The 24,167-nt window shown below is 42.5% G+C and overlaps 1 protein-coding gene across 3 annotated transcripts in view; it reads left to right on the forward strand.

The window, feature by feature from the left end:
* LOC133345597 (hsp70-Hsp90 organising protein-like) overlaps positions 1-24,167 on the forward strand; it is a 67,453-nt gene that overhangs the window by 18,556 nt on the left and 24,730 nt on the right. For 2 of the 3 annotated variants that reach the window (XM_061556509.1, XM_061556511.1), the window contains exons 3-7: positions 6,586-6,660; positions 15,633-15,869; positions 18,296-18,419; positions 21,006-21,047; positions 22,183-22,273. In XM_061556509.1, the coding sequence (XP_061412493.1) occupies positions 6,586-6,660; positions 15,633-15,869; positions 18,296-18,419; positions 21,006-21,047; positions 22,183-22,273 (569 nt within the window). The remainder of the gene's footprint in view (positions 1-6,585; positions 6,661-15,632; positions 15,870-18,295; positions 18,420-21,005; positions 21,048-22,182; positions 22,274-24,167) is intronic. The other variant, XM_061556510.1, reaches the window with a different exon arrangement.

A 24,167-nucleotide genomic window follows, 5' to 3' on the forward strand; every position in this document is an offset into this window, starting at 1 on the left:
GTTCAAAAAGAATAATGAAGAATGGCCTCTGGAATTACAATGAAAAACAAATGGCAAAGCATTGAATAGAGAACAAGCACAAGTTAGAGATATCACATTAACCATTGAACAAGTAATTAGACTTTGGCAGGACACGTCACAAGAATGGATGATAAAGCGGCTGTCGAGATTAAAAGTGGAGTGGCACCCAGAGGGAAAGCGGCGCATGTGCAGGAGCTATATAGATTGTTGCATCACGAGACCGTGAAAGATTGCAACAGCTTGGGGAGAGACATGCAGCAGTGGTTGAAGGCTGATGATGAGCTGAAGGCAGTTATCTTCGTACATACAATGTAGAGCAGCGGTCGGGAACCTATGGCTCGCGAGCCATATATGGCTCTTCTGGTGACGGCATATGGCTTCCAGACAATTTTGAGTTGAAAAAAATAATAATATAAAAATAAAAATAAAATCAGTTTGGAACTGATTTTAAAATACTTGTGATATTGCTTAATAATACTGTGTCATTTTAAAGTAAACAGAAATTAGTTTTGAAGATAAAATTTCTCGGGTCACGGGTCCCGTGACCAGAAGTCGCATTAAAAGTAAGACATTTAATTTATTATACGTTAAAAATACTATATGGCTCTCAATGAAATATATTTAGAAATATTTGGCTTTTATGGCTCTCCCAGTCAAAAAGGTTCCCGACCCCTGATATAGAGAAATGCTTAGCCTTTTACACCTCATAAATGTTTTCCATGTACACGGCAAAAGTATATTGTCCATATGGTTAAGTAATTTGGAGGATGTTTATGAATGGAACGTTTCAACGCAGTGGGTTGCTTAACTTTTCCTGACTGTCGAGTATTTGCACTCCCCATACCAAGAGCCCGGCTAATCATTGCGCACACAAGGCCAGACCTTTCACCCACCTTCACTGTTGTCTCGCGATATAAGCTTTGTACCTTAGTTTATGAAAGCGAACCTCTCTCACTCCCCTTAATCCAGGAGTAGGGAATTATTTCCTTACTGAGAATTGAGTAGGACTTTTAAATACTTCCTGAAGGACCGGTAATGTGGGCACACATCACACACACACCTTAATATTATCCAAAAATAAACGTAGGGCTCGCCTTGACCGTACCAATGTGATGCCTGCGACTGCCTACCTATCGATTTAAAGCTTTCGTGACTGCAGGGATTCATCTTCTTGGTTCTTTCGGTAAAGTCACGTAGAAGGGAAATAATAAAATAATAAAAATAAAACATCAAATACAATTCTCACGACGTTTTGGCCACAACGCAAGCAGCCGTCCTCAGGTGAAGAACAGGGCTGTCGGAGGACGGCTACTGTTTTATTTTTGTTATTTTATTATTTCCCTTCTACGTGACTTTACCGAAAGAACCAAGAAGATGCCTACCTATCGCCAAACTCATTGATGTTGGCTCGCAGCTCCAGACATCAGCACCCGGCTAAGATGGTTGTAGTGAGTTAGGTGGTCAGCCTCACGTAGCCATGGGCCCTATGAAATTAAGCCCTAGGGGTGTGTTGGGTTCCTCACCCCTACCTTAATCTCTCTCCTGGGTGGCACCAATAATGGTTGAGAAAATGCTATTGTCCGCAAAATCAATTTATATTTTCCTTGTCCCATTTAGTTTCCAGTATCGTCTTGTGTGTTAACTATTTGTATAGCTGACTTGAATAATGGTGTACAGTAACTGTCTGTTTATATAAATACATTACTCTCTACATATCATCAGCCATGATCAAGCCACTGCTAAATGAAGTCCTTTCCCAGGCCCTTGCCATCTCACGATCCTGCGATGCAACAAACCATCTAGCACCTTGCACACAAGCTGATTTTATTGCTTTATCTCCACTCTGTTGCTTCTTTGGGCCATTGGACATCTCATCTGTAATAGCGATCTTCTTTCGTATGGCAGGATGGAAAAGCAACAGTCTTTTGAAACGTGTTATTTTTGAATGCAACATTTTGGTAACCAATCCGAGGAGGCATAAACAGTGATAAGCTCTGGTCAAACACACTTTTCTTAATATTCAGTACGATGTCTCTAACTTGTATATGTTCTCTTGTGTACATACATACACGTTAGTTAAATGCATAAATGTAATCTGTTTAAATTCCGGTGTCGGTCAAAGTGGCTATACGTAAATGGAATAAAACCGTGAAAAAACATCTTTATTTCCCTTTTAACTTTGTTAAAGTTTAACTGGGAACCATTACATTATGGGTTTACTCTAGAATAGCATGACTTGGGGAAAAAAGGTCTAACTGAGGATTGTTGTGGAAGAGTAAACATAAGTGGTACCACTTCGCCCTGGCATGCATCGTAGGTTGGTAACGCACATGAGTGACTACAGCTTGAATACAGCATTTGCACTCTATTTGGCGCACACAGCTGTTATCTGTTCCGTGTGTGCACTCAGACCTGCATTTGCACCCTGGTGAGGAATGTAGGGTGGTGAAGCGGTGACTTACTACGAACCTGGCCGTCTGAACAGTGTCGGTGCGGTGCATATAAACAAACCAAGCAAAAGGTGTCCCAGATTCTTCAGAAATTAGGGTCCATTAAATATCAGCTTGCTTCAAATTCGAATAAACAGAATCTAATTAACATAAAGCACAAATTAATATCTCATGTATATCTTGTCTGCATCTCTCATCTCATGACATTTTTGTCTGCATTTCTCTTTGCTCACTACATCTACATTTCTTGTCTATCATCAGGCACATGCCTGTAATCCAGCACTGTGGTGGCGAGGGTTAGTGGATAGCACAATATTTTTGTTAATCAAACTCTCTTCCCGTGGGCGTCAAGGTGCCAATACCCTGGCTTGCCGGGAGAAGGCAGTACAGGAAGTGGACTAATCGCCATCTGTTTCCATCTGTACGGGGACAGCATTGACCCCTCCCATGCATAGGTGTTTCCTCCCACTTATATAAACACTCATTCATTGGCTAAAAACATCTTAAAATAAAAAAAACATGACTCTCCTGAAAGGTTCCCGACGACTCAATGTGGCTTCCTGAATAAATGCACAAGTAATTATATCATTATATTGATTGTATGAATTGAAAAGGGCCCCCAAATTATTTTCTTTTCAAGGGACCCCCTATTGGCTAGCACTACCACTGGACCTGAGTTTGATTTCCGGCCACGACTTGCATCAGTGGCGAGTGATAGCCGAACTTACCCTGGGCTCCCACATCACCAAATTGCACTAAGCAGCGTGGTGAAGTATGGTTAAAAAAAGCCCCATGATTAACACGACATGGGGAGGCCTTCACCTAGCAATAAGTTGACAGCTGCAGATAAATGTACAGTCTGGGTCATTGTGAAATCGAGGCTTATATCTATGTTCAGCCTCTGAATAAACATCACCTTGGACTGTTAACGTCATTATATACCACCACCTTCCACCATTGCCTTGAGTTCTTGCATCATATCTCATTTTGATCCTTGAGTTGGTCATCTAAAACAAGTCTGTTGTGCATTATATCATCAGGTACCACACCATAAGCCCCGTGGTGAGCCAGCGCTATTCCATTTTCCCATCCGTCAACTTTAAAGTAATTAAATTAACAATTGAGGGTCATTTATTATTTATTTCCTTGCACCGCTCTGCGAACGTCAAAGCTGACCGGGGGTTACCCCTAGCAACGCACATGCGCCATCGGTGGAGGCGGGGGGAATTCTCATTTACATTAAAAATGCAAAACAAAATAAAGACAACGCTGAGATAAATTCTTCAAAGTGTCATGTCCCCCCCCCACCCCAATGTGTGCACTTCTATAGGGTCGGTAGATACTAATATAGCGTTTAGATACTATTATTGTAGAGCGGGTGGGGGAATGGTGGGGGAGGGGAACGGCCGAACTCCCAGCCTGCCAAGGTGCCACCTCGGCCGGCTGGGCAATCTAGGCGAGGACGGGGGCTCGGCACGGGACTAGGCCTCACAACAGCACTCTGTCAGGTTCATAGTTTGTGCTATCGAGTCGATATATACTGCTATAGAGTTAGCATGTACTACTGTAGTGATAGCAGGTACCACCACAGTCAGTATGCACTGTTGTAGTAATAGCAGGTACCACCACAGTCAGTATGCACTGTTGTAGTGATAGCGAGTACCACCACAGTCGGTATGCGCTGCTGTGGTAATAGCAGGTACCACCACAGTCGGTATGCACTGCTGTTGCGATAGTAGATACTGCTATCGAGTTGGTATATACTACTCTGGTGGTCATGTTGACACACACGCGCGCCAAAACCAGGGTGCTTGCCGGTATGGGGCGGTTGTGTACTCCTGGCCGGGACCCGCCGGGGGGAGGGGCTGTGGGCAGTGTCTGCGATCTCACAGAACCCCCCGCCCCTCAGGGGGAAACAGTATATAAAGCGGGCTCTTGAGAGCGCTGGGCAGTTCGCCTCAAGCCGAATCCAGAAGCCCGCCTGGAGAGAAGACCCTGGACCCCAAGCCACCGACGTCCTTTTAAGGGCCGGGGCTCAGTGCGGTGCCAGTGGTCGAGAGGTTAGGACCCAGAGGTTCCCTCGGCCTGATGTCCTTCTGAGCGCCAGGTCTGGACAGGCCAGTGGTCAGGGACCCACCGGGCCAGCGGTGGGTCAGCCTCCCCTAGGTCTAGCCAGTCGGAGGGCTAGAGAGGTCAGTGTAGCTAAAGTGACTAGGTACGATAGCCCGGAGGCTGTACCTCCGCAGGTTGTGGGTGAAAGGGGCCACTACCCCTTTGTGTTCGGGATTAAGTGTACCTTGTTATATTATAAATAAACCGTGTTGCCTCTACGACGACTCCGTCTCCATACAAGAACATTACACTACTATAGAGTTAGTAGATACTAAAACAGTATATACCACTACGCTCAGTAAATACTGCTACAGTCAGTAGATACTACTATAGAGTCAGTAGATACTACTATGGTCAGTAGCTACTGCTATAGAGTCGGTAGATACTACTGTAGGGCCAGTAGATACTACTACAGTCAGTAGTTACGACAGTCAGTAAATACTACTGTACAGTCAGTAGATATAACTACAGAGTCAATAGAAACTACTTGTTATATGTAGGGTGTAAATATATATTTTTGAGGGGGGGGGAGTGGATAATTTTCGGAAACTTTTTAGATCAACTATTTACCCCCCACTTTCTATTCCTTTTTGGACTTGTGCAAGCCTCTTATAATTTTGTTGGTGGAGAAATGGACAAACGGTCCACTGGGCTTTCAAAGTAGCTTAGTATCTGTGAATGTATATGTCAGGTTTTTAAGAGAAGTTTTTAAATATATTTTTTGCCGAGGCAACACCGAGTACTTCCCGCTTGTATGTTATAATTAATTCAGTCTCTCACTTATTAGAAAGTGTCGATAGGCAATGGGTGGGAGGGTAAAGTGCTGTCAGCAGAAATTTAATGGGTGTATAAGTTCAATTATAAGACTGTAAACAGTAGTGGATGTTTATTTCATAAAGAATTAGAAAACAACCCATCAGGACACAATGAAACTTGGATGTACTTGCAACGGCATGCTGGGTTGAAGCAAAGGTTTAATTTTTAAAATATCCAGGTAAAAACAAAGCATCCATAACACGCAATTTTGAACAACAGAAATTAAACAAGATGTGAAATTGCTAATTATGTGAAACTCGGGCGAATTGCAACTTACATATGGAATAATTAGGAATCCGAATCAAGTATTAAACTAAATATTAAATGTTTGATGAAGCCATCAACAACAGTGACGACTCCTCTTCTTGGTTCTTTCGGTAAAGTCACGTAGAAGGGAAGTAATAAAATAATAAAAATTAAACATAATAAAATAATTCTCACGACGTCGGGGAGACAGCGTCTCCCCGACAGACCTGGTCTTCACCTGAGGACGGCTACTTGCGTTGTGGCCAAAACGTCGTGAGAATTATTTTTTTTAAACCTTTCAATCGAAATTTAACAGTGACGACTATTAACGACTATTATGAGCCAAGAATGTCTGTGTGTCCCGCGCGTGACATCACTCCACGTCGACCAGCCCCCCTCATTAATAATCATGAACAGGTGATGTCCACCAAATGGACACCCCCCCCCCCCCGACCATTAATAATCATTAGCGGGTGACGTCACTCCACATGGGGGGGGGGCGAGGCACCTCCTCTCCCCTCCTCAGCGTCAACTTACAACCCTCACTACGAAGGCAGAACCCTCACGTCACGGGATCTCTGTAACGCTGTTGAGACATAAAAGTAAAAAGGACGACATGATGAACAAGGGATTAACACCTTTAAATTAAATAGGTCTGTGTCACCGCGCCCTTACAAATTGCACACGAATGGATGCAATGATTATATCACGTCGCGGTCTGCTTTCCGCTCGCAAGTTTCAGATTTACTGAAATACACCCGTCGTCCTTGGACGGGCAAAAGGCTAGTAACCAAATATTTCCATAATACCTCCTGGGTTGCCTGCTTGCTTTATCCCTCCTGGAGTCATTATTTACCATGGCTAGTAATAGAACCACCTTTTCTGCATTCCTCTCTTGCTCCGTTGACCTTGCTGCTGCTTGTTGTTGTGTTATTTGCAGCGGCAGAAGGAGCGTAGGAGAATCGAGCAGACCGAGAGTGGGCTCGCGGGAACGCTGTTGACATTGGGAATTCAGGTGAGCGTAAATCCTTGTCTGCCGCACGCAAATGAATCCTCAAATTATTTTGAGTTACCTCTGCACTATTGTCCCACCGAGGTCTAACTTTCATCCTTGCCCATGTATCGATAGTTACATTTTGTTGTTTAATTTTATTGAGGGACTGTGCATTGTCTCTGTGTGGTCTTGCTGCCTTGCCCGAGAATTGGTGTAATTATGCAATTTGAACTTTTTACTTTATTTTACATATTTATATTTCGTGATTTGCTTACCGTTCCTATACTTTGCAGTGTATTGTTTGATATTGTATCTTTATGACCTGCCCCCGCTGGACATCTGTGAAGAAGAGCTTCATAGCTCATTGTATTTCTCCAGGATAGATAACTATTCTGATCCTGAGTGGCATGTCAACGAAGGACGGGTGATGCTCGGTTAATAATACTCGCGTCTGTCGAGGTGGCTGGGGCCCTGGGCCTCCCGAGTTTGAAATTATTTTATTTGTCCCACGGATGATCTCGTTTAGCCAGTTTTCCGGCTATTTTTCAAGGTAGATCCATGGTGCTTGAGCACAGTGACAACAAAAACAAAATACAGCAACATCACTAATACAAAGAAGAATACAGGACGTATAAATTTCGATTTAAAGCTTTCATGACTGCAGGGATTCATCTTCTTGGTTTTTTCGGTAAAGTCACCAGGTCTGTCGGGGAGACAGCTGTCTCCCCGACAGACCTGGTTTTCACCTGAAGGACGGCTGCTTGCGTTGTGGCCGAAACGTCGTGAGAATTATTTTATTATGTTTTATTTTTATTATTTTATTATTTCCCTTCTACGTGACTTTACCGAAAGAACCAAGAAGATGAATACAGGACGTGTCGTGATGGGTGGTGGGAACTCTGAATTCCCATTATTTTGCACCCCCCTCGAAATATTTCACTCCAGACGACTGCCAATGACGCCTACCCCTGAACACTGTCGTCAGTGGTGCATCCCCTGATGAGAGACTGGTGCCCACTATAGGAGTGTGGAACTTCTAACACTCGATGTCGGGGCTGCAAACTAAGAGTTGAGCACCGTGCATTTCTGATTTTAGCAAGGAGTACATTTTGGCTATTTAATTAGCATTGTTTAAAATTAGAAAGTTCCTCGTTGTTGCCAAAGTGACGACTACAAACACGTAAATGTATCGTGGATATTGCCTAATTGCTAAATTGTGTGTTTACACAATCGGGGAAAAATGTGAGCGACGCTTTTTTTTATGCAGACCAAATGAATAAACTGTACAAAATATGTCGACGCAGGGTTTGACAACACATCATTGTGCAACGAGCCCAAGCACGCGGTCAATGTGTACGGCGAAGATGAAGCGGGATCATGACGTTTTCAAGCAGTTCACCTGTGTGAGGGGGGCATCTACACACTGCCCTTGACATTCCCCCCCCCTCCTTTCCGAACGAGAACACGATGTGAAATTCCTTCGTCTGTTTGCACTGACGGAGCGGTTCTCTCGCGCTGCGTGAAGGAAGTCGCGAAAGAAACTTGAAGTGTATGCTTGTACTTGTACCCTATCTGCGAGGGAGATGAATGTACCCCCCCCCCCCACCGCCACTCCACATACCAAACCGTGTTATGAACTCTGGTCAAAGAACCCCCGTGACTGACGGTGTGGCGGGCCGCTTGCTTTAGCTGTGCATTAATATATTATGAAACGTAAAAAAAATTATTATTCAATCAATGTGTAATGTTGTTGTAGACTAAAATATAAATTCTGTGTTTTTAGAACAACCCAGTTCAACATTTCATGAAATGAAGCTAGTTTTTTTTCATCAAAACAAATCGAGTATAGGAGACAAGTAATCATTGCCACACCATCTCTTATGTAATTACACATTGCTCATGTTGTATTGCATGAACGCATGGTTGGCAATATTGTCCGTTGTGTAAAATTGCTGCTGGAATGTAGACTTACAGTTGCTCGGTCGAGCTTGTGGAAGTATTTTCGTTTGTATTTTTTTTTTGCCTGCAGGAAACATGCCATTGGCGAACTTTGTTTTTGCATTCCCGAGAACTCGGTAAAGACTGTACACTTACAAGACAGTATTATCTAGGTTTCCATATGCTCCAACCACAGTGTAAATCTGTGTTGTGAAAAGGCGATAAGTAATGCTTTCCGTAGCAGAGTATATTGAAAATAATTAATAAATCCACCTGCCTTGGTCTTGCCAAGATTTTATTTCTCGAGCAAAATTGTTTATTTTTTTAGCACATTACTCGCATTCTATGGATGAGCTCATGTGCCCCGTGGCCACCAAGGCTTTTATCTCGTGTTGCAATAAACGTGGTCAGCTGATTCTCACACGGATTGCCCAATCCCCCGTTGGATAGGTAACTCCTGGATAATGGAACACATTACAAAGGCATTGGTTGTTACAGGAAGATATTTTACCCTTTCCAAAGAAGGTTATTTTTGGTGCTGAAATTACTTTAAATATCATACCCAAGATTGTGGTGGTGCAGTGCACTGCGAAACTATCAAGTCTTTGAGTTTGCTTCCCGGGCCATGGCTGACATTGACTTGGTGCGTATAGGACATTACAACAATGGATTCATAATCAACGTTTTTGGGTTTAGATCGCGTTATTTATAAATGTGTCGTAACCCTCCACCACCCGACACGGCCAATCAGTAAAAAAGTGTCACGTTGACAAAAGACAAATAGTTCACTGCTTTAGCCCACCGGGGGGGTTGAAGCGTGAAACCACAATATTTACAATTTTTGAGTACGACGTTTCGCTTGTTATTGCATCCAGCATCATCGGGCAATTCGCCAGAATGCTGGATGCAATTACCAGCGAAACGTCGTACTCAAAAATTGTAAATGTTGTGGTTTCACGCTTCAACACACCGGTGGGCTAAAGCTGTGAACTATTTGTCTTTTGTCAACGTGACACTTTTTTACTGATTGGCCGTGTCGGGTGGTTGAGGGTTACGACACATTTCTAAATAACGCGATTTAAACCCAAAAACGTTGATTATGAATAATATTGGTCGCGAAAGCCTACGTGTTAAACTACAACAATGGAGTTTGCTTCACTGCTCACTGCCAGGCAAAATCCGCTGTACATAGCTCTTGCCCATCCAAGCACTATCCAAGCTCTACCGAGCTGAGCTTCTGAGCTCTGACGAAATTGGGCACATTCTGGGTTGGTGTAAGGCGCATTGGGAATATGCAGAAGCTGAAAAGTTTATTTTCGTGAATGTGAAAAACAAAACAGACTTGTCCTCCCATAAAATGTGGGAATGTCTTATGAATACGACAGAGACAATAGATCTGTGTGTGTGCACGTAGAGATCCGGAGATACTATCAATCTGTACAAATAAATAAACTTAGTTATGTAATTTGTTATCAAAGTTTCGGTATGCAATAGTTGTGAAGTCATAAATTGCAGCTTATGTTCTTTTTAAATTACAATATACTGCCTTGCAACATGATTGGAATTACATGGAGGGACAGAAAGATAAACACATGGATTAGAGAACATATGCAAATTAAAAAACAAATCAAACTGTTCGTAAAAATAAGTGAGCTTGGGCAGGGATGATGTCCTGTGGTGAAGAATAATGATGGAATGGCAGCCGAGAAATGAAACTCATCTGAGAGAATATCCAGAGAGGGAATGGAGAGTTATTAAATCAGCTTGTGTGCAAGTGCTAAGTGGATGGTTGCATCAGAGGATCGTTAGAGTTGGCAATCACTTGGAGAGGTTTTCATGTAGTGGTTGATTTCTCAAGGCTGATGATAATGATGATTATATTGCAATAAAGTATAATAAGATAAGAAATAACGTACACCCCTTTTGTCAGTCCCCTGCTGGATGTGATTGTTGAACCATACTTAGTGACGCTGGTCCAGGGGCTGGAAACTTGTGGCTCTCAGAAATATATATATATTTTAAACCAAATTCGAAAAAAAATTGCTCTTGTTGGTATTTTGGAAGTCCAGTTCACCATGGAAATCCAGTTTACCATGGGAGTCCAGTTTACCATGGGAGTCCAGTTTACCATGGGAGTCCAGTTCACCATGGAAGTCCAGTTTACCATGGAAATCCAGTTCACCATGGGCAAGGAGTCAGCAACCTGCGGCTCCGGAGCCGCATGCAGCTCATGAAGGACTGCTTCGTGATGTTATTTATTAAGGACCGCCGTGTCATGTTCACGTAATTTTTTTTTTTGCCAAATTCGAAAAAAAATTACCTGTTTTTTCGGTTGCCGACCCCTGCGCTGGGCAGTGTGGGTTTGTTGAGATGAGCCCAGGATCGGTTCGGATACCACTCACAACTGATGTTAGCCGTGGCCAGGAATTCAACTGAGGTCGCCATTATCCGAGTGCAGTGCGTAAACAAAATGACAGTTACCGTGATAATGAGTATTAGCATGAACGAAATTTGAATTAATTGAGACTGCAGAATTACAATCACAATTATAATAATTGGCCTCTTGCTTCTAGTAAATACACACGTTTACAGTGCACACACAGATATGTTTATATGCATACAACAACAGACTTCTGTGAACACATTTTATAGCCAGGCCTTCAGGATCCCTCCATTAATCCAGCCAATGTGTTAAATAACTCATGTGCACAGAGCACAGGGGCTTTGGAGAGATGTGCTGCACATGTGTGCGCGAGCACTGTATGCCAGGCTCCTGGAAATCGGTAGATGATTTTACAAAAGACTAAAGCGATTTTTATCCGAATGCCTTTCGTTGCTTTTCAAGTCTATTTTTGTTTAATCAGATGAGAACCTGAGACAAAGCTAGCCTGATTTGCGAGAGTGACCTGGGTTATAGAAAGCAATCGTGTAAAAACAAGTTCAACAATTAAGTAAAATATACATTGGAGGAAAAATAGCCAAATAGAAATTAGTCCAAAACAATTGATGTCCGAAAGAAATAGAAAATCGTGCACCAGTATAAATCAATATTACATTTAAAAATAAATAATTTCCTCAAACAAAATTTGGCTCGTACAAATTAAATGCATCTTTTTGTTTTACTTCCAATTGCCCATACTTTACAAACCAGTTATTTCTGTATTATCTTCATGGTTTGCATGCACTACGTCTATATACATTGTGAAAGGCGCCTAATTAGTGAAAATTATTATTACTTTAAAAAAACCATTCAACATTAAATTGTCACAGAAACATCAAAATAGATGTAGTCTGATTATATTATTGTACAAGTACCTCCGATTACCACGGTTGGCTACGTACGGTGCGAAAAAAGTTCAACATACATGCAAGTATGTAAACAGACAAGGATGTATATCAAATTCAATGGTATATGCAAGTTCAATGAAGCCTGTAATAATGCTATGAATTTTTCTACTTTGAAAAACTTTACCTTGTAAAAAGAATGAGTACTCAAATTTAGGAATTTGTAAATTTAATTTGCACGTAGCCATGTCAATCATCTGCAAGCGTAATGTTGCCTATTCGCTACATTTAAAGATAATTATGGATGATCTGATTGAATAACACATCATCCAAATGAGTACTTCTTGTTCCAGCTGTGAATGTTTCATTCGTACGAAGGATTGTGTAAGAAATGCAATACCTTGGTGGAGTTTTTCAAATGTAATTAAATTATTGCCATTATCTCACGTAGTTATTGCCAATGAAAATTAGTCGATCATTTATTTGTATGGTCTTCAGCTCTTCTTATGTTTACTGGTTAACTTCACTGGTTAATGTTCACTGGTTAACGATTAACGTCAAAGTAACTAAGCAATCGGTAAATAATACACTAATATTTTTCGATTTAAAGCTTTCGTGACTGCAGGGATCCATCTTCTTGGTTCTTTCGGTAAAGTCACGTAGAAAAAAAAATACACTAATAATATTACTTTACTGGATCTATTTGGCTATGTTACAATGCAATGTTAGTCATTTTCTAGTCCACTGCACACGTTTTTGTGTAGTTAGATGACTTGTGAATTCCAGAATGTGAGTGGGTTTAACAGGTTTCTCAAGGCTTCTGTTTGGAGTGTGTGTCTGTTTTGAACGTGGGTAGCGACAGTAAAATCGGGCTGCCAAGTTCAGATCCCAGTTTACACTGCTTGTGTTTGGACGACTTGTGAAATGCAAAGTTAGACACACGTTTGTGTCGTCGGTGCCATGCGCTATGAACCCGGCAACCCAAGTTCGATTCCCGTCTCGTGGCCAACCTAAGTGGTGACCTCTCAGTCGGCTCGGCACCTCGTGTGCCGTGCCAGCCTTATGTGCTTGCTTACAGCACTTTTGCCCCCAAAGTCTGTTGAAGGCTACATGGGGGATCTTTGTCCTTGTGTGCAACATTTACCCCTCGTGTCAAGTGAGTGTCTATGCATGAGCGGGCAGGGAAATTCGAGCGCATGTTCATCAAAGTATTGAGAAATAAATGTCCTTGCAAGCCCAGCAATGACATGTGCCTGCTACCGCTTGGATTAAATCTTCTAATCTCTAATACCGATCACTCCCGTGCAAATATGCATGTTTAATAATGTGCCTTATGTGCATGCGAACAGATGGTCACACATGCTTGCTGTGGCCTGCCCAGAGAATTCCATAGCCGTTCTCAATAGGTCTGCTGTCATCGAGGGCACGATTTATTTATTTTCAATGTTAAACACTACACATAGCATCTCTATAATGACAGGACAGCTGGGAGTGCAAGAATTTGTGGGGGAAACAATGTGTTGCCAGGGGAGTGGATAAGGATCTGCAAGCGTGCATCCGGTCATAGTGACAGGTTTAATAAGTGTGTGCACTTAATAGCACGGCCAGATTTGCTTTTTGATGAAACTCTTGAAACATTACGTTGGCAAACTTGATTTGAAGCTTTCGTGACTGCAGGAATTACTCTTTGGTTCTTTCGGTAAAGTCACGTAGAAAGAAAATAAATTACATAATAGAATACGACGTTTCGATTGCAACACGAGCAGTCGTCATCAGGTAGAACTAAATTTGAGAGAGAGACAAAACACAGACACGGAGACACACAGACAGACACACAAGCAGAGAGAGACACACACACAGACACAATGCCTCTGTGTCGTGGCCTTAAATAGAGAGAGAGGGGGGGGGGGCAGAGAGAGAGGTGGGTCTGCTGGAGCAGAAAAATTAGCATGTCAATGAGAGAGCTGTGTGGAAATCCACACCACGGCGGCAGGGGGAGAGAAAGACCCAACAAGTCTGGTAAATTTTAGAGAGAGTTGTGTGGAAATCCACCCCGAAGTGGCCGGGGGAAAGAAAAAGCGAATGGACCTCTATGAGAGAGCCTGGTAAATTTTAGCGAGAGAAATAGGCAGTTTGAGAAAACAAACTTAGCTAATTTTTGGAAATGTCATGCTATGCAACGCCGATAGTCGGCTAACACACGGTTAACGCATAGCCTGGTTGATTATGTTCTTGAGAGATTGCTAAATTAGAAGTTAATCTTGAAATTTTACAGACTTGCTGGGTCTTTCTCTCCCCCTGCCGCCGCAGGGTGGATTTCCACACCGCTCTCTCATTGACATGCTAATTTCTCTGATCCAGCAGACCCACCTCTCTCTCTGCCCCACCCCCTCTCTCTCTATTTAAAGCCACGACACAGAGGCATTGGGTCTCTGTGTGTCTATGTTACATCTCTCTCTCTCTCTGTGTCTCTGTGTTGTCTCTCTCTGCTTGTGTCTGTCTGTGTGTCTCCGTGTCTGTGTGTCTCCATGTCTGTGTTTTGTCTCTCTAACAAATTTAGTTCTACCTGATGACGACTGCTTATGTTGCAATCGAAACGTCGTATTCTATTACGTAATTTATTTTCTTTCTACGTGACTTTACCGAAAGAACCAAAGAGTAATTACGTTGGCATTTTGCCCGTTGACAGCGATGGGGGAACGTCGCGACGTTTTCACGAAAAAGCAGACGGAAAGGAACATTATTCAGCATGTGAATTGGGATCGTATTGGATATGCATGTGAACATCAACGGATCTACGTGCACGGAGATACGTGTGGACGTTGAACATGTTGGATTTGTATTCCTGTAAATGAGCGCCGTTGTGTATTCTCACAACTTTCAAGGAGAACCCCACTCTTTCGCTGCACTCTTCTCAACCGCACAGCTCTCTGGGCACGCCGTGGCAATGCACAGGCGATTGCATTGTGCCGAAGAGTCTTTACGGCGCGGTAACCTGCCCATGTCTCCCATGCTGTGGACTGTCCAATGCTTTTTGAAAGAGGCCTGCCCGTTGAGACATTGCACTCTATTTGCCCACTTAAAAATACATCTTTGCTCCATATAGACATACACAATCAACAAAACAAAATACAATGTGTACTGAGCTTGTATGTCCCATCCTTCAAAAGTCATTGTAATTTTTTTTCTTTAATAGCATAAAGGCCTTAAGACTTATTAGGCTTTAGCCACCAACATGCGGTCACTCTTTACATTGGGTACAGTACCACATTTTGCCTTTATTTACAACTTAAATATAGAGCCACCACTCATTGCTGTTAGGATAGTGAACAATTTCATTCACTAAAGGGTTTTTTTTTTGACCGAGATAACAACATTTTTAGGTCAAAGGTGGCTCATTCTCCTCTGCTGCCCCCTATATTCTGGAACTCTCTTCCCTCTCTGATTGATGTTGTTGACTTTCCTTTGCTTGGTCTGTGTGTGTGTTCTTTCGTACCGTACGTAGCCAACCTTGATAATTAATCAGAGGTGCGGGTAAAGGACAACCAACTAAACACGAACAATGCCTATGGCAAAGTGTTTTTACAGTAGAATAAATAATGATTGTCCCGCGTTCGTATCAAAATGAACCCTTTCTCGTCTGTATACGACAAACATTCCTGAAGAAATTGTCATGACTGTGCTACGCAAGTCAGGTGCAGGGGGTGTTGGATCACTTCGAATGCAATGGATGCTAAGCACACTGCCTCCATCACGTGTCATTCTTACAGGATTCGTCTTCGGATGACGATGAAGGGGAGGAGGGGGAGGATGCAGAGGAAGATGAAGAGGAGGAGGAAGAGGAGGTGGAAAGACACTTGGAGGATCTTAACGGTCTGAACAGGAACTGTGACCCAAATTTTGGCGTACAGACAAATGGAGACGACTGCAGCAGACGGAGACACTCGGCCGACAGGAAATCAAAAACCAAAAAGTCAAGAGGAAAAAGCACAGTGGAGCTGGGAGAGGTGAGACACTGTTTAGCCCAGGGGTCTTTAAGCAGTGCTTTGTGACGTAATTCACAAGCATTGCGGCTCTTAAAAAATGTGTTTCTTTACCGAATTCTAAAAAAATGGCTTTTCTTGTTATGTTGGTTTTCCGACCCGTGGTCTAACCTAAACATGGAAGGATTTGTTCAAGAACAATGTTTACTTGTCATCAAGATATGACAAGAGACTTTGCGATGTCTGGTAGTTCATGGCACGCAAGCATTTTTAACTAATCCTCTTGAGATTTAGGATTTTCGTTCTGTGTTATGATTTGAAAGAAAGCAGTTCTCATGTGTGGCCATTGTTAATGTTCTGAGGCAGGTCAAATTATTGCAATAGATACTGTGTGTAGACTGTACAGCCCTCTCCGTTCTGAACAAGGGAGTCACACGGGACAACCTGGGACGTTTTTTTCCCGCTACTCCCGCGTGGTTTTGATAAATTGTGTCGTTTTAAAATTGTACATTTTCCATTATCAACAAGCCACATTTTTAAAAATAAATTAATTGGTTGGAGAATTATTATTATTTGGAGTCATTATTAGTCACATGCTTGTGTCTGAGCGTGTCACACGCTGGCTTTGTGTTCACCGCAACCAGCACTGATCGCTGCCCACATGCCACGACGGTGTGGATTGTCTCATAGCACCCTTTTCCCATTGTTTGCTATTAAAACTGGAATAAAAGGGTATTCTTATATTTCTTAAGTGTAAATCACAAATTGTGAAAACCTTGCATGAGAAATGTTAATGTTCACATGATAACTGGAGGACAACCGTTTCTGTTTGTTATAAAACTTATGGTTGTAAAGTGTAGACAAAAAAAATAGCAATACAGACGAAATAAGGATATACAGGGACTTTGCTAAATATTTAAGGATTTGGATGCCCTATTAATGCAAATTGTATAATATTTTATATCACTCGACGATATGACAAACATCACTGAAGAAAGGGTTGTGACTGACCTTTACTGCCTGGCGGGCAGACCAGTAACATTCCTTCCTACATAAGGATACTTATCGTCATACACCTGCAAACATAAATTTGAGTAACACTGTGGGAGAAACTAAAAAAAATCATTACCATGAATATCCTTGTAATCCTCTTCACTGCTAAAGAATGTTGAGTAAGAGGGAAATTGAGAAGCATTCTCCATTTTACTTGTGACAGCTTGTTTATTAGATTCCAGAGCCCTTCCCCGTGGGGTTCGGTTTCTCTGCTTTTTGGTAAGGACTTCTTTAAGTGGAGAGCTTTTTTTTTTTATTTTTTTAACGTAAACATACAGCACCCTAGGCAAGCAGTTGTCATGCAACAAAAACGTAACGCACTATTTTCGTTGCATCAGATGTTAGGTAGTAAATCATTGTCCACTTTTAATCAGGACATTAAAGCTGCTCTGTCGTGTTTTTTAAAAGACTTGATGAAAGGGGTAGTGAAATTGAAACATGTTCAGCCATGTGTGATAAAAACAAGGAACACGTACAAGTTAGACACAAACAATGCTGTTACAAAAAAGTAAACTCAGATTTGTTTTATAATTTCCAAACAGCTGTGTGCTACTAAAATGACTAAAACTGCAAGAGTTGGCGAGGAAGTGTGATAAATATTGTTCGTAATTAATCGCCTTGGCTGCTATAAATTTCCACATATGCCACTTTTTTGTTGAGCTATCATTTGTGGGCAGGTCGCGTCTGAAAAAGAGCTACTAGCTCGGTGGGTATGAAAAAATCTGAATATATTGTACCCTTTCTGGCAATAACATAGAAACCATTTTCAAAGAATCATGTCTGTATTAACCACACATCATTTGGTGAACATGCAACCAAAAACATGCTCTGATAGTATATGCATTTTTTATTTAAAGCCTTCGTGACTGCAGGGATTCATATTCACGTAGAAGGGAAATATTAAAATAATAAAAATATAAAACAATAACTTTCAAGGAGAACCCCACTTTTATTTATTTTGTATTTTTAGTATTTTATTATTTCCCTTCTACGTGACTTGACCGAAAGAACCAAGAATATAATATATGCATTGTCTTTGAAACTGATTGGTCTACACCTGACAGCCTTCTTTAGGGCCTGGTCTCACCAATGTTACCGTTCGCCTTTTGCCGTTTTCTGCTCTAACACTGGTGAGACTAGGCCCTAAAGAAACCTGTCTGTCTGGTGTAGACCAATGAGTTTCAAAGACAATGTACGTATTATCAGAGCATGCATGTTCACCACAAGTACATGTGGTTAATCCAGACATGATTCCTTTCAAAAGGTTTCTATTTGGTGTTTGAACATCTGAACACCTGTGTTATTTCCAGAAAGGATCAAGCCTATTCAGATTTTTTTCATCCTTTTTTTACTGCAATTCCCTTTTTAACCACTGCCGTCTCCCTGTGTTCCCACAGCAGGATGCGGAGTGGGACGTCAACAGCGCTTTTTTTGCTGTGGCGGCGAGCCACGTGAAGGCATTACAAAAACCCAGCAAAGCTGACAAGAAGAGGAGGAGCGAGGCCTCCATGATGGAGGCAAGTTTTAGGAACTGAATAAGAGCTGTGCATCGGGAGCATTCCGAATCACTTGTGTCGTCTTTCACAATGTTACCCCACTTTGTGCTCTCAGTGTCAGCGTCACGAGAGGCAGAATCCAGTCTGAACTGTCGCTGATCGGTGCACCCATTAGCTTAGAGAATGGCCCGTGGAAGCGGATATTGCAGAACTAATTCTGAGATCCCTTTTAGTAACCTCTGGGCCTCGCAGCAGGGGGCAGGACTTTCCCGCACACCCATCTACAGAGACTGGTGTTTGTTGAATTTTGGTCAAACTGATATTTTTAATTCTCAAGATCTGGAATTTAGTGAAATTTAAATGCAGAACTATGTTTAATGTGATGGATTACCGGCCCAGTGCTCGGACCTCTGAACCACCTGGTCACCTCTCGGCTGTTACTCTTAAATGCTCATCTTTGTTTGAATAAAATTTGGTTCCCTCCACAACTGCACTAAATTCTCTGCCCGTTCCAAACACTTGCACAAGAAAACCTTTGAACCCAGCATGCAGCACTAAATATTTCACTGTGCCGCTGGCTCAGATGCTGTGTGGAACCTGCTAATGCCTTCCAGAAACCCTGCTTGTTCTGTGAGAAGACTCACACACTGGATTCTTGCATCAAGATCAGAGAACAGCCACAGAAAGACAGAATTGAGTTTCTGAAGAAAAGAGGTCTTTGCTTTGGATGTCTTATACAAGGGCACCTTAGCAAGGAGTGTAAGAAAAGAATGACATGTCAAGGGTGTAACTTGAAGCATCCAAGCATGCTGCACGTCATTAAAGAAAACTTTGTCACCTCAAAAAGGAATGAAGATGGCACTACTGAAGAGAAGATAGCCTCAAGTGCTATTGCGTTCCTTAAGCATGAAACTTGTGGCTACACCGGGCCTGGAGACGGACATTGTATTCTCGCCATTGTTCCAGTGAAAATCAAATCCAAACGAAGTCGCGACGAGTGTGGAGACATACGCATTCATGGATCCAGGGAGTTCAGCGACGTTTTGTACTGAAACCCTGAGGAAACACCTCGATGTCAGAGGCAGGAAGATTGAAATCCTTCTGCGAACCATGGGTCAGGAGAAGTTGGTACACAGTTATATCCTGTCAGACCTGGAAGTGAGTGGACTTGAGGAGGGCGATTATATTGACCTGCCAAAGGTCTTCACCCACAGTGACATTCCAGTGAAGAAAGGAAACATACCACTACAGCATGATGTTGAAAGATGGCCCTATCTGAGAGAAGTGCACCTCCCATGCATTGAAGCAATGGAACCATGGAAGGTGATAAATAATGAAGATGATGGACCCTACGCAATCAAGACCACTCTTGGCTGGGTAGTGAACGGACCTATGAGAACAGGAGACTACAATGGAAAATGGCAAAGTTTCACAGCAACCCGTATCTCCATCTCAAACATTGAAGAACCGTTAGTCCAACAATACAACACGTACTTCTCAGGACGCAGTTACGAGGACAAACCAGAGATGTCACAAGACGACCGTCAGTTCATGCAATCTGTGACAAGGTCAGCTGAGCTGGTCGATGAACACTATACCACTGGTTTGCCATTGAGAAGTGAGAATATGGAAATGCTGAACAACCGCTGCGTTGCAAGGCGGCGCATCAGCAGTCTCAAGAGAAGGCCGAGCAAGAGGCCAGATTTCCATGAGGACCACAAAAGCTTCATGAGAGACAGTGCAAAGGGCTTTGCTGTGAAAGTGCCTAAAGCAGCAGGAACGAGAAGACAGAAGAGTGTGGTGTATTCCTCATCATGGGGTGTACCACCCGAATAAAAAGAAGATCCGTGTATAATACATTTTTTTTACCCTTTTATCTGGCAACAAAACTGACACCTTTTTTACAAGGAGTCATGTTTGCATAGACCACAATACCTGCAGTCATAATGCAAAAAAAAACATAACTGATAATATATGCACTGTCCTTGAAGTTGATTGGTCCACACCCGAGACAGCTTTCCTTAGAGCCTAGTTTCACATGGTGTTGGACCAGATGACGCCAAAAGGCGCGCAACTCAAAGACAATGCACCATCAGAGTATGAGAGCTCGGGGTAAGCATTTACACCATTGGAACATAATTTGCCAGAAAAAAATATGATAATTGTTTTTTTACCCTTTTATCTGGCAACAAAAGGTGTCAGTGTCAGTTTTGTTGCCAGATAAAAGGGTAAAAAAAACAATTCTCATATTTTTTACTGGCAAATGAGGTTCCAAGATCCGTGCAGTCTTCGACTGCACTGCAACATACCAAGGAACCTTATTGAATGAGCAGTTTCTCCAAAGCCAACACTCTCAATGGTGTGTTGACCAGATTTGGAAAATAACTTTGGGGTATGATGGCGGACATCGAGTGGAGCCACGTCATCACCCAGCTGTGCATCCTATGCACAGCTATTATTATTTTATTTTATTATTTTTTACCTACGTGACTTTACCGAAAAAACCTAAGAGTACTTTAAATCTAGACCAAATATCAATCCTTATTTCTGTACTAAGGTCATGTATGACTCTGCACACACTTATGCCTCTGTGCTTGCTTTGTTTAGGGAGAAGACCCCGACTCGGATTCGTTAAAAAGCAGAGAATACCTGTGTAAGTAACCATTCTGCGGTCTTCAAATTGCATCGCTTCACGTTCGCATCCCAAGAGATAAACAGTTTTTTTTTCTCCATCATCAAATATATACTAACCTTTGTTAGTCTAACTTTGTAAAACACGTGGTGGAGCACTTGGTCGTGTGGAATTCACTTGGTGAGCTTATTGTTGACACTTTCTCGAACTCAGGTCAATGAGAGGTCACTCATTCTTCTCTGCTGCTGCTCCCATCGTCTGGCGCACGTCCTCTTCCCCAGCCATGCGTGCTGCTAATTCCCTGAACCTGTTGGAGTCTTTTTTCAAGTCTTCAACTCCACACATTCCTCTTACCCTACTACATATGACTTTACTGTCTTGACATGTATTACACCTTCCTGTTCCCGGTTGTACGCCATGCTGTGCATGCCCCGATTATTGTTCAGCATCTTGAGATGTAGTATAATTGAGATGCTTGATAGATAGATCCCTATGGTAATGTCAATTGGCAAAAACTAAAGTATCCTTTGGAAAGGAATATTTTATTATCCAACTTGGGCTTTCACGAGAAAACATTGGCAGTGGATTAATCAAGTCTTTGTTAAGGCCATTCAAAACCAGTTTGTGCTGTAAATACATACATTTTTTTGTGTAAAGCACACATTCCATCCTACTGTCTAGAGTGTAACTATGTAAATGACAAAAGGGGAGTTACGTCTGCATTAGTTTTTCAAATAAACTATACACGATTTCCAAATAATATTTTTAAGTAGCAGCCTCCCATTATTAGTCCACAAATTATTTTCCAGGTCGTGATTTGTACACTTGACCCAACGTGAATCGGATATAAAGCAGCTGTTGTCGGCTACTGCAGCGCTTCAGTCGGCAGACAGCAGTGCAGCAGATGCCATCGTTGCATTGTACTGTGCTCCCCGCTTTCACCAACCTGCACTGACCGACGTGGTGAAGCGTGGTCCAATAAACCCTCAACACCTGTGTGGCGTGGAGACGCCCTCGTCAAGCAGTGGTTTGACAAAAGAGCTGTATATGGACTCGTCTTTAAAGGTGAAGTTGCCTTTGGGAGCACGTGGAATGTGCCTCCTTATGATTTTGTGCCCCCTGTGCGTGTGCTTGACTTGTCTTTTATGCCATGCAGTGCTTGGGAACGACAGAGCGCAGAATGGACAGTACAGCGAAGCCGTGAAGTGCTTCTCTAAAGCGATATCAATAGACCCAAACGACTACCGGTGAGCTTTTCGGTACCTTCGCTCAAACACCATGTCGACTTGTGACCGTGTCTAACAAATATGCATTATTCAAAGTGCTGTAAATAATTTATTTTGTGTGTTATTTTATTGTATTCACCCATGTCGCGTTCGTATGGCAGTCGAATGACTTATGAACGCCACTTTTGACCTTCACGTGGATCAGAAACGAGGACAATGTCAAAATGGAACCAATTCTGAAAACTGCACAAAGCAGCGTAGAGAGGTGCATGCTTGCAATTCAACCAAGAGGCAGAGGATATAGCTGGATCTGTCACCATACACAACGTCATGTTGAATTTTAAGTAAGTGGGCTGAAGTAGGTCAAACCGCTGTAAGGCATGATAGCCTGTGGTCAAGACTCACAACCAAGTGGCGGCCAAAGGAGGGAACGCCCTAAAATACGTGTGTCATGGAGATGTGATGAAATCAGCTGGATGATTGTTGCATCGCGAGCTCGGGGAAACTGCCTTCCAGCAGTGAATGCATCTTTGCCGATGGTGACGATGGCCTATATGCACAGATCAATCAATCGTCACGCATGGTCAGCAAAAGACCGTTGCACCAGTCTCGTGCCCCCTTGCAACAGCGTTAACAAAAAAATGATCTTGCTGCCATTGTGGTGTCACGAATAATTTGTACGAGCGATGTCTCACGTGGGGCGATCAAGGGGGTGGCGTCATTCTTATAAGGTCACAGTCCTCTTCGAACGTCAACCGCCAACTGGAGCTGCGCCATTTGCTGGAGTTTTTGCGCATCAAGATGGGCGACGTGTCCAAAGAGTGACGGCCGTCTCTTTAGGACTAAGCCCTCGATCGCTCGTAGACCTGTCGTAGATAAAATGGCGGAATTTCATCGGATGCTAAGGAGAGGCGTCTTTCGCATCGCATCAGGGAATCCTAAGTCAGTGGACATCTCCGCAACACATAGCACTCTCTTCTGAACTAATGTAAAGTATTATAATTCCTGCATTACCCATATGACGATGGGTAATGCAGTTTGTTTTTTTATTTTTTAAATTACTGTGGTTGTTGAAGAGCCTCACAAAAATGTACAATTTGCCAGTATCTTATACAAATTACCTTTTGTAGTTGGATATGGTGAGTTGCCAATGGGCAACAAAGAAAGGTGTATTCGCAGGTGAAAATTAGAACTTAACGCATGGTTGAGGTTTCTTAACACTACTGGGTATGTCCTGACAGCTAGGAATATCCACGCCTAAAAAAATGCAATTTGTCTTATTGCACTACAGTCAAAGTACACTCCCATGAAGTGGAGTTTGCATGCACATTTCTACACTTCATACAAGAGAAATTGCAACTGGATTTAGCGAGCTGGAATACAGGGCGATCCATTTATAGATTGCCCCACTAATTTCTCACGATCATCTTACTTTATTCCGAATGGCTGATTGAATATTGTTAAAGTGAATGGCCCCTTATCTCACGGAGGGAGAGTTTTTAATATTTATTTTCGTCTATTGAGATTGGTGGGAAACGTGTGGAGGATTTTAAGTAAAATGTCTCCCTAATTACGTTAGTGGGATATCTATAAATGCATCGCGCTGTACATCTTTCAGAATTCTAGCTGGAGTTAGCAGGTTATAATAAATGCAGCATAATTTCACATCATGTCACTGGTACATAGTAGATAAAACTCAGTCAAAGATAACATCAGTTGCAAGTCATTTCTGAACGTGTCTTTGAGCCTCCCCTAAGTCAACTCTGCCTTAAATGAGTACCTGGAGAAGTGTATAAACATTAGCACTGGGGAGACACGAGGGTGGCCGTGCGTGGTACTGGCCACACCGAACCATCGAGCATTGCGCCATCCTTAATAGGTGCTCGCCAACGACACGTTCCCTGATGGTCAATAG

Source organism: Lethenteron reissneri, chromosome 22 (genome assembly GCF_015708825.2).
Source record: "Lethenteron reissneri isolate LAM-NWPU_2019-01 chromosome 22, ASM1570882v1, whole genome shotgun sequence".
NCBI classification, from domain to species: domain Eukaryota; kingdom Metazoa; phylum Chordata; class Hyperoartia; order Petromyzontiformes; family Petromyzontidae; genus Lethenteron; species Lethenteron reissneri.